This window comes from Numida meleagris, chromosome 7 (assembly GCF_002078875.1).
Source record: "Numida meleagris isolate 19003 breed g44 Domestic line chromosome 7, NumMel1.0, whole genome shotgun sequence".
Lineage (NCBI taxonomy): Eukaryota > Metazoa > Chordata > Aves > Galliformes > Numididae > Numida > Numida meleagris.
Genome location: NC_034415.1, coordinates 7,484,553 through 7,497,289, shown reverse-complemented (window position 1 = coordinate 7,497,289; position 12,737 = coordinate 7,484,553). Strand labels below are relative to the sequence as shown.

The window sequence follows — 12,737 nt, the reverse complement described above, 5'->3', positions numbered from 1 at the left end:
TCTAGTTACAAGCACATTAAAACTCCCTGAGGAGAAAGGAAATGCAGAGTTGGTTAAACATTTATAGGTACCTCTAAGTTTCAATTGCTGCATGTGTAGCACGATACAGTTTCCTCCTGAAGCGATACCAGCTCTGCTTTCAAGCCTTTGTATGAACACCAAAACCTATTTAACCTAAGTGAATAGCAGTCTCATCGTGCCTTTCCCAGTGACATCAACAAATCCCCCAAACCATTAACAGTGATGCTTTACTCAACCTAGGAAAACATCAGCCCGTGCACAGAGATCATAGCTGCAGCAACGGGAAACACGGACAACCACTGTTTTACAGCACGCCTCAGGTAAAACCAGTTAAAACTCCCAGTACGGTTTTCTACTATTTATATGCAATGCTGTAAATTTGAAAGAATAACTATCACCGTGTTAACACGTTGACCTTGCTTCAAGACTCACAGAGCTGAGATTTGCTTGGTTGCCTCAGCTATCTCAATGAACACATTGTGTGACTTGCTTTCATGAGCTTTTTTCTCTGATGGACGCAAAAATTAAAGTCAGGCTGCAGGAAGGAGTTGACACTCAGGTATCAGGATGTCTTCTGGGTGACTGCAGACTTGAAAAGCTTTACTCAGAGGCATTTTAACTACAAAGATACTACAGTCCTAAGAACTGCAGCCAACCTCAAGTCATCTGGGAAATAAGAAGCTTAAAGGAAGGAAGAAACAATATCTTTCCCCAAAGATCCTTTCACCTACCTGCACAGCCAAAAGCTAGGTGATACCTAGAAGAGGGGCTGAATTTGACACAACACACGTTCGCCTTGGCTTCAATGCTTGCTACGGAGTTGTCCAAATTGGTAGACCACAGCTTCACTAGGGAAACAGAAAAAGAAGTTAGTAAGCAAAAACACCCAGCTTCATCTGAAGAGTATAAAATCTCGTTCATAACTAAGATTACAAACAACCTCATTTGCCGAGATGTTAACAATTAGAAATGGTCAGATTGTAACTGATGGCTACGGAGCTCGATAACTTTCCCAGGTACATCAATACTCCACTCATCCCCATACACTTAGGAGATGCTGAAGGTCCACGTCCCACACAGCTGATGGCTGCAGAACACTTGGCTCACTGCATGTTATAATCTCAGCATTTAAGACCACTGGACTGCAGATTCATATAACCACGAGCAGGAAGGTTTATACCCCTTTTGTTCTTTGTTCCCTTGCTGAGATGTACAGAACTCCATGCTCCAAGGCAGAATTGCTTTGCACTTAATAAATGCACCTAATTGTATGCTCAAACACAAGCAAGTAAGAACAACTTGTTTTATTCTCAAGAAACTGGCACAGACAGAAAAGAAATTAGTATGCTAGCTTCCTATGATGATATATTTCCTTGGTACAAAGAACTCTACTGTTTCTCCACACTGCTGTGTGAACACTGATTAAACTATGTTGTACAGAACAAGCTCTTCCCCAAAAGTACTACAGTGCTTCACAGGAAGATCAACAGAAAACACCAGTGGCTTTTCAAAATTTAGCTTTCCCCACTCTCCACAAAAACTTAAAGCAACATTTAACCTTAAAGATGAAGTGTTAGGTGCTCCCCACGTGGTCAGTCTTACTCTTCAAAAACAGAATCACAGAATGGCTTGAATTTGAAGGGATTTAAAAGATCCTCTAGTTCCAACGCCCGCCATGGGTAGGGCTGCCCCCCATCAGATCAGGCTGCCCAGGGCCCTGTCCAACCTGGCCTTGAGCACCTCCATGGATGGGACACCCACAGCTTGTCTGGGCAGCCTGTGCCAGCACCCCCCCCCCCACCCTAACTGTGAAGAATTTCTTCCTAGTATCTAACCTAAACCTACCCTTCTAGTAGTAATGGCTTTTAGTTTAAAGCCCATTAACCACTGTCTTATTCCTGCATGCCCTTATAAAAAGTTCCTCCCTTGCTTTCGTGCGTGCCCCCCTTTACATACTGGAAGGCCACAGTGAGCTCTCCCTAGAGCCTTCTCTTCTTCAAGCTAAACAAGCCCAACTCCGTTAACCTTTCTCCATAGGAGAGGTGCTCCAGCCCTCTGAACATCTTTGCGGTCCTTCTCTGGTCTTGCTCCAACAGCTCTGCAACCTTCTTGTGCTGGGGGGCCCAGACCTGGATGCAATACTCCAGATGGAACATCATGAGGGCAGAGCAGAAGGGCCAGTCACCTCCCTCACACTGACTGTTGACCATGCTGCTTTTGGTGCAGCTGAAGACACAGCTGGCAAATGTACATCAATGGCAAAGGTACAGATGCCCTAAGTGCAGCATACTAGTGTCAGCAAGGTTGATTTAAGTCTACAAAGCAGACTTAAAGCAGATTTGAATGCTCTCCCTTTCCCCTTTTCTTGAGCGAGCTGCGCTGTTCTTTAGCATCATCAACAGTGTTCTGAGGCAGAGCAAGCTAAAGCCAAGAGCTGAGCATGCAGGGGCTACACAAAGGCTTAATCCCTTTAACAGCTCCAAGAACTTCTTCAGATGGGGCTTCTTCAGATCTGTGGCCATCTCTGCCATCTTTTGACATAAAGCTTGTTTTGGAGGTGAAGGAGCAAGTAAAAATGGCAAAGAGGAGTAGGAATCTTGCTTCCCACTATAGTCAATAAATAAATGAAATAAGTTGTCTCATGGTGTGTCCCTTCCACCTGCCAAGTGCTCCTCTGTACCTTCTCCTGGTCATTCATTCCCTGGAGCTCTGAAGGAAAAGCAAGGCTTCTGCGGGGATTATCCAAGGGTGTTTTAAGTCAAGGAAAAGAAGGAATGTTGGCAGGTTCATTCCAGTGTACCTACTTTTTCATAGTATTGCTATTAATGAAAAGCTGGCAATGTCTGCTCATACCTTGGAGAACGGCTTTGGGAACAGAGGAAATACATGACTGCTCAGAGCACACCAGCAAATCATTTTCAAATACTGCACTATGCTGGCATCTGACAGCTGCCTGGAACCGTTACAAGGCAGCAGGAAGACACCAAAAACACAAACACTGATGCATAGGGGATTTACATAAAGCCATTACGTAAAGTTCAATGAAAACAGCACCCACACTGTTGTTGGTTTGCAGAAATAAATCTATCCTTATTTACCTGAGCTATAATGTTCACCTTAAACATCAAGCCACATTTGTAAATAAAACAAACAGTCTTGTAAGCATGGCTTAAGATGCTCTTTTTTCCCCAAGTAAGGCTGGAAGATATACCTCCTCCACTGTGTTTCACAACGGGGGACAGAAGAGAAGCACAAAGCTAGGAAAGATAATTTTGCAATATAATAAAACACTAGTATTTTGCTTTAATGAACAGACACCAAGATAAATGCACTCTAAGTTGCAGTGGCAGTAGAGGACGTCACATTTACGAATGTAACAGAATAGGAAGCAAATAATGCTGTGGTTATAGAGGACACTGCTGGCAGACAACACTGCTTAAAATTCAGGTATGCAGAGAATTAAAATGTTCTCACAATTTAGGGAAACGTTCTTCCCAAATCTAGGAATAAAAGCAAACAGACTCATCTTGAAGCCTTCCAGCTGCATATTGACATTTAAAGCAGTGTCCAAAGCGGCCAAGTCTCTTCTTGAAACCACTAACTAGCCATTCCACTAACTAGCCATTTGGTCTCAGTTTTGTGGCAGAAGTTATTTGAGGGCTACGTTTCAGCTTCAGCTTTTTTGTTCAAGTCTTCAAGTCGCAAGCACAGCCATTTATCTAGCAAAGAGTCAACCTGCGTGTTCAAAGCCATCATAATATTCGTTACAACTGACAGATGCAGATTAGAGTCTGCAGCAATTTCTGTGATCTGGCTGCTGTGGGATATACTAGGCTCCAATTATATCTTAGTCAGTGCCATAAAAAAGAATATATGCAACGTGTAACAACACATAATGAAACTTGTCAAGTTCTACCTAGAACTGTCCATTATTTTTTCATGAAGAACTGACAGTTTAATAAAGCGTAATTCATAAGAGTTTATTTACTGTAGCTTTCAGCGCCGAGGTCGAGGCAGTAATTATACAATACACAGATGTCTTTATCACTTAGAATTGTGTAGATGAGGCAAACAACCATCTGAGATTGACTATTTCGACAACACAAGTTCTCAAAGCACGTTGCCTAGTGTTGCTGCTTCTGACAGATACACTTCTAAGTGGCCAAGTGCCCACTCCTCACCACACAAGAAAGAAGATGCCTCTGAAGCAGCCCTCTCCATTTAAAATTGTTTAAATCTCTTTAAGATTATTTTTATTCAGGACCAGATGCGTCAGTTTATAAATTAATCTTCTGTAGACCAAACACTAACTAAGAAAGGAGGTGGAAGCCTGTACTGCGATAGCTGAAGGGGCTGACGTGTGCGATCAGCACACTGATGGTAAGGTCAGGAGCATGATATAAACTCCAGACTGTTACCAGGCAATGACTGCGAGGTGTTCCTCATTGTGCACAGAAAGTTTAAGACTGTCAGTCAGGTATCTGGGTTGCCACTTTACCTATCAGCATCATCTTGACCTTTTGAGGCACTCCCAGTTGAATACAATGGCCCTCAAAGCTCCGGGAAGTTATTGAACTGCTATTAGCCAGGAAAACGAACAAGCTGAAAGTTCAGCCTGATATTTCAAGAGCTGTAAACACCTAAAACTGCACTGAAAGTCAGTAGAAGCCGAAGGAGCTAAGTGTCATTGAAAATGAAGCACCCCTGATATCCTCACCACAGCTGGGAACACACTCTGACCTGCAGTTCTCAGCACCATTCCATGAGGCCAACTCAGTGAATCTATGTTACCCCATCAAATTTACAGGTACTATGAAAAACAGCTGCAGGATTGGCACCCACGGTCTCACTTACCAAGGAAATCATTTTCTCTTATATGCAATAAAATAGATGCTTGCTTTCCTCCATTGCCACGAGACAACGAAAAGTAAACTTCTACCACAGCTCAGAACCCTCACAGCTGCTTCTGTTCTGCTTCAGCTCTCTGTTTGGAGTTGGGGATAGTGAGGGGACTACAGGTAAGGGAAAGGTCATAAAGCCAGGACTCCTTCTATAGGTAACTAGTCAGTATTGCTAGCATCTCTGTAAGCACCAGAGAGCTTCAAAAAGATGAGAGCAGGGAATATGAGCTTGATCACTCCAGAACTGGCCACTACCTCAGTGAAGATTTAAATTCTACCTACATGGCAACAGGTAATATTTTGCTATCACTATCTCATTCGCTAACTTCACTCTGGCCATTAAACTGCAATCCCAGCCCAGAACCGATAGTGATGTTGGGTTAAGGAAGAGCTGCAAGTCTGCACTAGCTCCAGCACTACCCAGCACTTCAATATCGACTGTACGCTGCCACAAAATTAAATCATCTCTGCTGAAAGAGCAGAGCTTCACCCTTTCCTACTTACATGAGAATCGTACTCCTGCCATTATTATGTATATAAAGGAGCTGAAATTAAGACCGTGCAGTTTCCCTAGGCTGTTTGTATCACAAGTAAACACTAATTTTGCTGACTGCCATCTAGGTGGCATGCACTTTTGGCTCTCTGTAGACATACATACTCAACTACCTTTGCCCCTTTAAAAGGGGAGCGCATGACAACCACAGACAAAAAGAGGTTTTCATGCACACGGTAGCTATTTCAAGTACATTAATGCTTTTACGCTCTCATTACCTGCTATTAAAGTACAAAGATCTTCCACAAATAAGCATCCTGGATTATGTTCATCTAATGAAGAGGCTGACGCAGGACCCAACACCCGAGGATGTTGTTTCTTATTGTATCAGAAGCATTTTATCCTTTGTGACACCTCATTCATTAGCATCCTCTTCGCTGCGTCTGAGCCCTGGCAGAGACTGTTGTGAAGCATCGACGATAGGATTATTAATCTAAAATCTCCTTTCCCAGTACATACCTACTGAGGATACCGAGTGCTTTAAAAATTAGCCTCCAACTTGAAAAGACTGAGAAGAGACAGGCGGATACACAGGCAAGCAGAAAGCACTGGCTAAGCTGTCACTTTTTTGCTGGCTTGTCCTGAACACTTGACAGAAAAATTTTACACCCATGCTTTCTGGAGAAACGTGGAGAGATTAGCTCCAATTGTCCTGGTCACACCAATAACTATCAAATCCATCAGAATTTCTTGCTAGAAAGCCCAGTGTGGCCTCGCACAAGGAGAGAAGTAAAAGAGAACAGGAAGGGGATATATTTCCCACCAGATGCTGTACTGGCCAAATATGTCCTTAATGCACACGCAGGGCTGGCCAGAACAACATTAAGCACTCATTAAGGTAAGCAGAAAGACAAAAACAGAAGTTAGGCAGATTTACAAGTGAAGACAATTCATAGGTGTTACCTTTTCCTCAAATTTAACCCTTTTAATGTGAAATGGAAGTTGGACACCGATGCCAGTTTAATTTGGATGTTTGTACCTGAAAGACTTAAAAGCGGTGCTTATTTCTAACACTCACACAGGACGCCATTCATTTGCTTGTTTTGTATGCAAATCACAGGCAAACCATGGTGGAGGTAAAAGATAAAACGTTCCAGGCCAGTTCTATTCACATAAAAAACCCCTCCCCAATATACCTTCAAAAGACCTTTGTGGATGGAAATGCAATTTCTGTGGATCTGCAGACTTTATTACAATAATTTCTAAGTATACACCGCTCTTAAAAACTACTATTGAAGAAGTGAACTGTCAAGTTAGAGACAAGAGCTCTGCTTGCAGCTGGCTTTCCACAACTGGACAACTTGTTAACATGCTAATAAATGCGCGTCTACCTGGTAGATAAGCTTCTTCAAATGCATAGCATGAGTGGGGAGCAAAGTGATGGAAAGGCAGATAATTTACAAGGTGAACGGCCACACTGCATTTAGGCACACACAAAACACTCCTGACTTCCAACCAAAAGGGGGAAAGCATAAAGAAAAATATATTAAAAAGCACCTTTAATATAAAATAATCATTAAAGCTACACTTTCTAAATGAAATTGCTAACGACATGAACAGCATCAAATGCATTTGAGGAGCACTAACACAGCTTTCTTCTGAAACAGTATTTAAAAGCATTTTAGAGGTTTTCAAGGTTTAATGGCTATGCAGAATTTATCATTTCAAAGCAAATCATGAACAGCTCTGACCAGGGCTCTGTTAGCCCATCTAGCAGAGTTCATCCCCATCCTACAAAAGGGACTCCAAAGCTCTTTTTGCTTGATCAACAGTTTGATATTGTAAACACATTATAGATAAAATCTTGTTCATTAGGGATGAAGAATGTCACAAATGCTACACATTCCTCAGTGCTATCCTCTTCTTTAGACGTTTCCTGCCTCCTCTTCTAAGAGCATTTACCTTCCAGGTAGGTTGGGAAAGAGTTGCCATAACAGCTCTCCAAAAACTCTTTGACAAATGGGCCCTCAAGTGTGGAAAGTTGAGAGTAGCTCCCAACGCTCCCATTGAGTCCACTGCCCAACTCTATTAAGCTCTGAAAAACACCCTGCACATTGTAAAAGAGAGATGCTTCTTCTTGTGCAGGACATCTAATGTTCAGAACTATAGGTAAAAACGCCTGCTGCTGTTCAGTGTCTGCTTTTTGCCTGACAACCTAATTTTTGAAACATAAATACATGCTGTTCTTTTGAAAGGCCCCAAGGCTTTAACTCAACAAGCTTAACTAATGTAAAAACACATTTAGTTTTGTTTAGTGCTCTGGAAGATGCTAGCTAGAGAGTATGTTACCCCAAAATTGAACGTCACACCAAGAAATCTTCATCTCAACAAAGGCTCTCCCGCTCTAAGTTCTGAACAGTTTGGTGGTATCTTGACATGTCACCACATCAACAATACTGAAGGCAGCTGAGGAATCAGCTACTTGAAATATCACATTTCTGTTCCTCAAAGGGAACGTAAATGTAAGTGTAAGTCTTCTGCACAGAGACAGGGGAAAAAAAAAAAATACCTTTTGCATCATCAGAGCCTGAAGCTAATAGCTTTGGGTCCATCAAGTTAAAGTCAACACTCCAGCACCTTTTCTCATGCTCCTGTTTAGAGAAAAAAGACAAATATTTCAAGGCAGTGAGCTGTAATGTGGTAAAACAGGAAAAGAAAAATGCATGCTGCTCGATATAAATTGTCAGGATACTCCTGGCCCTTCTGGAGGTTTCTCAACAAGTTTTCTCCCAATCAGACCAATGCTTGTAGTATGCTAGACACGGCTTGAAAGAAGACAGCAGCAGAACAGCAATTTTAAAAACTAACACTGCTTCTTTTTTTCAATTTGATTTTTCAATTTGAAGCAATTATGATTTCAAGAAATATATGTTAAAGATCTATTTTCCCAGCATGATTTGACTGTTTTTCCAGTGTGTGCTGCTAACTATTCTAGCAGAATACAGCTTTGTCTCCCAATACTGATTAAGATGTCTGTCCAAAGCCACTTTGAACATCTACGAGAAAGTCTTGGAAGCCCTCATCTTCATATTGAATTATTAAACGCAACTTCTGGTGTCTAATCCTGTGTTTTTCCACTCAAACATATACTTTCAAGCCTGCACACAAAACACAGAAGAGCTGTATTTATAACGCTGACATATCGCGTGTGGAATCAGAAGCACTGCATTGAATGCAACCCAAAACTCAGTCAAACCCTTTGCTTAAAGCCTTTAAACAAGCTAGCAAGATGATAACATGAAAAGCTCGCCAGGACAAAGTCACTATAGGATTTCTAATACACGTGAGGCAGATGTCAGTGTGCGTGCCTTTATGTATGTAAATCTAAGTCAAAAATTCAGGGATCTGATAGGAAGCAAAATTTGTTTTAACACAAGCAACAGCTGGGTCCTCTCTAGGCTCATTACTTAGTCTCAAGGAAATGCAAAACGTATTTGTGAGGAAAACAGACAAGATTTATTTTGTCCGGTATCATTTCTTTTTAATTGACATATGTACAGGATTAATGAAAACAAACATTGTAAATGACTAAAACACAATTAAAAAGTAAACCAAGCCTTAAGTAGGAATTAAAACTTATGTTGGACTGTCAAGAAAGAGGAACTGAAGGCTGGTCTGCAGTTCATTCATCGTCACAGACCAGTCTCAGTGCAGCATTCTACCTACACACCACGCAGGCCACCTCTGCTTTCAGCCTCCTTGTTCTGACCACAAGGCTCTCAGATCCGTTAAATGAAAACACAATGTTCAAATGGCACGAAAAGATAAAATACCAGGAAGCTATCACAAAATAGGGCTCACTGTTGAGCTCAGTCCACAAATGCACACACGCTGCTCTCCTGAGCACAGGACAGCACCAGGAAGCCTTCTGCCTACAATTCCGTTCCCCTAGACTTGCCACATAAGTCTGCATTTTGCTCTTCTGCTTTACAAACGTCTGTAACAGTAATCACTGCAGGATTTTACAAAAGGCTTTTGACAAAGACAGACATGGAACAGGTATGGAGAGAGCCAGACAAAGGTTTCTAAAGAAGGATGAGACAAACAAGTTCCGGGAACTTATTTCTCCCTGGGCAGACTCCCTGCCCAGGAGCTGCAGCAAGACTAGTGGCAAGAAAACATCAACTGCCTCACGACTGTGACAAGAAGACAGAGCTGCCTCGCTCAAAGGACAACAGCTCAATAATGCTGTATGGATAAGACATTTGTCAAACAGAAGTAGCATCTATTTCACCTGCTGCTGGACTAAAAGCTGCATCTCAGTCTGAACATTGCTCCCTCGACATGGTCCATAGTGGGGAGAAGTGCTGCTCGCTGATTACACCTTACCTGGTAGACCTTGGATCTCTGTCCCGTGAACCCATCCCACAGGATGACTGTGCCTTCATAGTCGCTGCTGGCTAGCAGGTTCTTGTGGTAACTACTCCAGCTGATACAGCTTCAAAAAAAGAAAAAAATAAAAAATAAACAAAGAGCCAGGTCAGTCTTACATTAAACCACACCTTGCAATACGTCAGGTGATTAGGCCTTAAAAAGCATGCAGCACTTGAAGATCTCGAAGGTCTTTTCCAACCTAGATGATTCTGTGATTCATTCATTCATGCCACTGAGACACTTGAGAAAGGACAACACCAAAAACCACCAGAAACAACAAACCTTCCTCCACAAGCTAAAAGAAAAGCTTTGTATAGGAGTGAGTGACAGTGACATCACTTAAGCATGCGAAGTGATAGGATTTGAGCTAATAAATAACTTCTTAGGTATATTCATCTCTAATACTGCCACTGTTCTGGTTTTAACTCCTCAAAAACTCCCACAGAGAGCTTAGTGTTTGATGACCCAACCTCTTGCCAATAGCTACTATTTTATTATTACTACAAAGATAACTACTTACCTAAGAGAAGCTACACATGCAAAGCGTAGAGTGGCATGGAAGGCACAACAGTCTTGCTCCCTGACACATAGGTAGTTCTGTATACATGTACCTACATACGTGAGCCTGTGACTTCTGAAAAATTATTTCCAGATATCAGCAAATGTGGAAAACCCACCTCCTAACCAGAGGAAAACAGCAGTTTGTTTGCTATGGGCCATTTAGGAGAGGCTGCTGACCGGGAAGTGCATTGCATGGGTTTACATTTGAACTGACTTCAGCAGGCATAAAAACTAAATGACAATTCCACTGACAAACTAACTGCTAGCGGACAAAACAAGTCCAACAATACTGCCAAGTCACATTCATATGGCTCTGGCACTATGCCTCCGCTCTGCCTCCTGAAAATGTGACAGAGGTAAGCAAATTTGTAATACTTGTTCACCAATTTTTGGGCCATCTGGCACAAAAGCACGCCAGTTGGTATCAACTGCGACGCATGTAGCAGAAACTGAACTGACAGAGCCAACTCGTGCAGGTCATCAAACCACTCTGACACAGTTAACTAGATTAGGGCAGCCTTGGGACCAAGTTTTAACCAACAATTTTTAGCTAAAAGTCCAGGATTCCGTAACTTCTTAGTCGCCCTTTGATTAGTGCAGCTGCACTTTGAAATACGATACAGATACATGGAATCACTTGGGAGCATTTTACCTTGGCAAATTCTTGGTTCCACTGTATGCTTGTATCCTGTTTTCTTCAGGAATAAGGCATCTGAGTAGGGGAAAATCCTTTTCCTTTGCTAAGGCAGTTTAAAAATATAAACACCATTGTTCTTTGATTAGCAAGCTGCTCTGGGGTCCTACTCCTGACCAAGTTCAGATTTATTGGGTGTGCCAATTTTAAAATTGCAAGGGGACTACGGGTATCAACCACTCATCTCAGCTCACTGCTATTTAACCGTAGCACCAACAAGTTTATGTGAGTAATGTGAAGCAAGAAACCCAGCTGGTTTCTAAGACAAATTGAACGAAATATGTGAAAAAAAAAAATAACATGCTGTCAGTGCTTGCATCAACAGGAAACTTTGCTGAGCGATCCAAACCTTCTAGCTCTGACTTGCTCTGCCGTACGCATTAATCTAACTTAAAATAAGAGCAAGCCATCCAACAGAAGCAGTTTTCAACAAGCCTCTCACGCCACTGTGCAATGCTCAGAGAAAGCTTTCAGGACTCTCCTTCCCCAGTGTATTACTGGCAACTTCCTTCTGCACGGCCGCACTCCTTGTGTTCACCTCTATCGATGTACAGCCTGTTCTCACCCTTGCACATTTATTTCTTGTAAAAGCCACCTACCGCTTGCGAAACTTCACATTCAAAAATTTGTAAGTCTCACTTACTCAATATAAATCATTCTCTTGTACCACCAGGTGGGGAGAGAAGGGTTGAGGCGACACAGCTCAGGCAACGCTTTTTCCTGAATAAGTCATTAATTAGAAAGCGCGTCTTCTGCCCTTGTAGGGACTGTCCCCAAATGTATCATTAAAGAGATATCATTGTGTCGATGCTACCACCTCTGGGTGCCCAGAGAAAGGCAAGTCCTGAGTCGATGATTAACCTGAAGCCTCATCCTGAGGACGAAGCGGCTCCCCGTGGACCAAACACAGCTGGCAGGCCACCAAGGACTGCAGGAGACCAGAGAGAACCGCAGCTGACATCTGGAGTCCTGCTACCAGGTGACCACTGATGGAAGCAGCAGCAGCTCACAGCCCTACAGCTACTGCACGGGGCTCTGGGCTGGGAGCAGCCTCCAAGCGCTGGCAGGGGGCAGACGCTGCAGCAGACAGATATCTGTTTAAGCCTGTTCCTCCCCATCATCTTAGCTCCGTTCACGTCAGTGCTTCAAGGAGATAGCTTAAGAAAAACATATCTAAGTTTAGCCATCATAGAAGAGCAAAAAGAATACAGCACGGGGCCAAATCTCTGAAAATGCACTCTTCCATCCAGACAGCTTTGAGACCACGTCAGACAGGCAGTATCAGCAGGAGGAGAGAAAGGCAGATGGGCTGGTGCCAGCCTGGCTGGTTAGAGAATGAACTATGAAGAGGGTAACTGTATAACTGCATCTTGTAAATAATAATAATAATAATGAAAATCATCCCTACTGTTGAAACTTTGGAATTACCGAGTAGGTAGGAAAATATAAAGGTCAGCTTCACGGTGCTGTTTGAGATGCGCTGGACCTAAGAACGCCTAAGGCTGCAAGGAATGTCAGGCTTGTAAGGAGAAGTAATACATTATCTCAGCAATCAATATAAACAGAGAAAAAATGAAGGGTTTCTGTGTCCCAAAGCACGTCCATTAGATCTGGCACAGCAAAGACTAAGCTA

The 12,737-nt window shown here is 42.5% G+C and overlaps 1 protein-coding gene across 3 annotated transcripts in view; it reads right to left on the bottom strand.

Annotated features, from left to right (window-relative positions):
* RFWD2 (ring finger and WD repeat domain 2) overlaps positions 1–12,737 on the bottom strand; it is a 128,322-nt gene that overhangs the window by 54,013 nt on the left and 61,572 nt on the right. For all 3 annotated transcript variants that reach the window (XR_002440969.1, XM_021403995.1, XM_021403996.1), the window contains exons 13-15: positions 9,805–9,913; positions 7,985–8,066; positions 753–869 (exon numbers count right to left, since the gene is read on the bottom strand). Coding sequence is in view for 2 of the 3 variants with exons in the window: in XM_021403995.1 (XP_021259670.1) it covers positions 753–869; positions 7,985–8,066; positions 9,805–9,913 (308 nt within the window). In the remaining variant the exon portion in view is untranslated. The remainder of the gene's footprint in view (positions 1–752; positions 870–7,984; positions 8,067–9,804; positions 9,914–12,737) is intronic.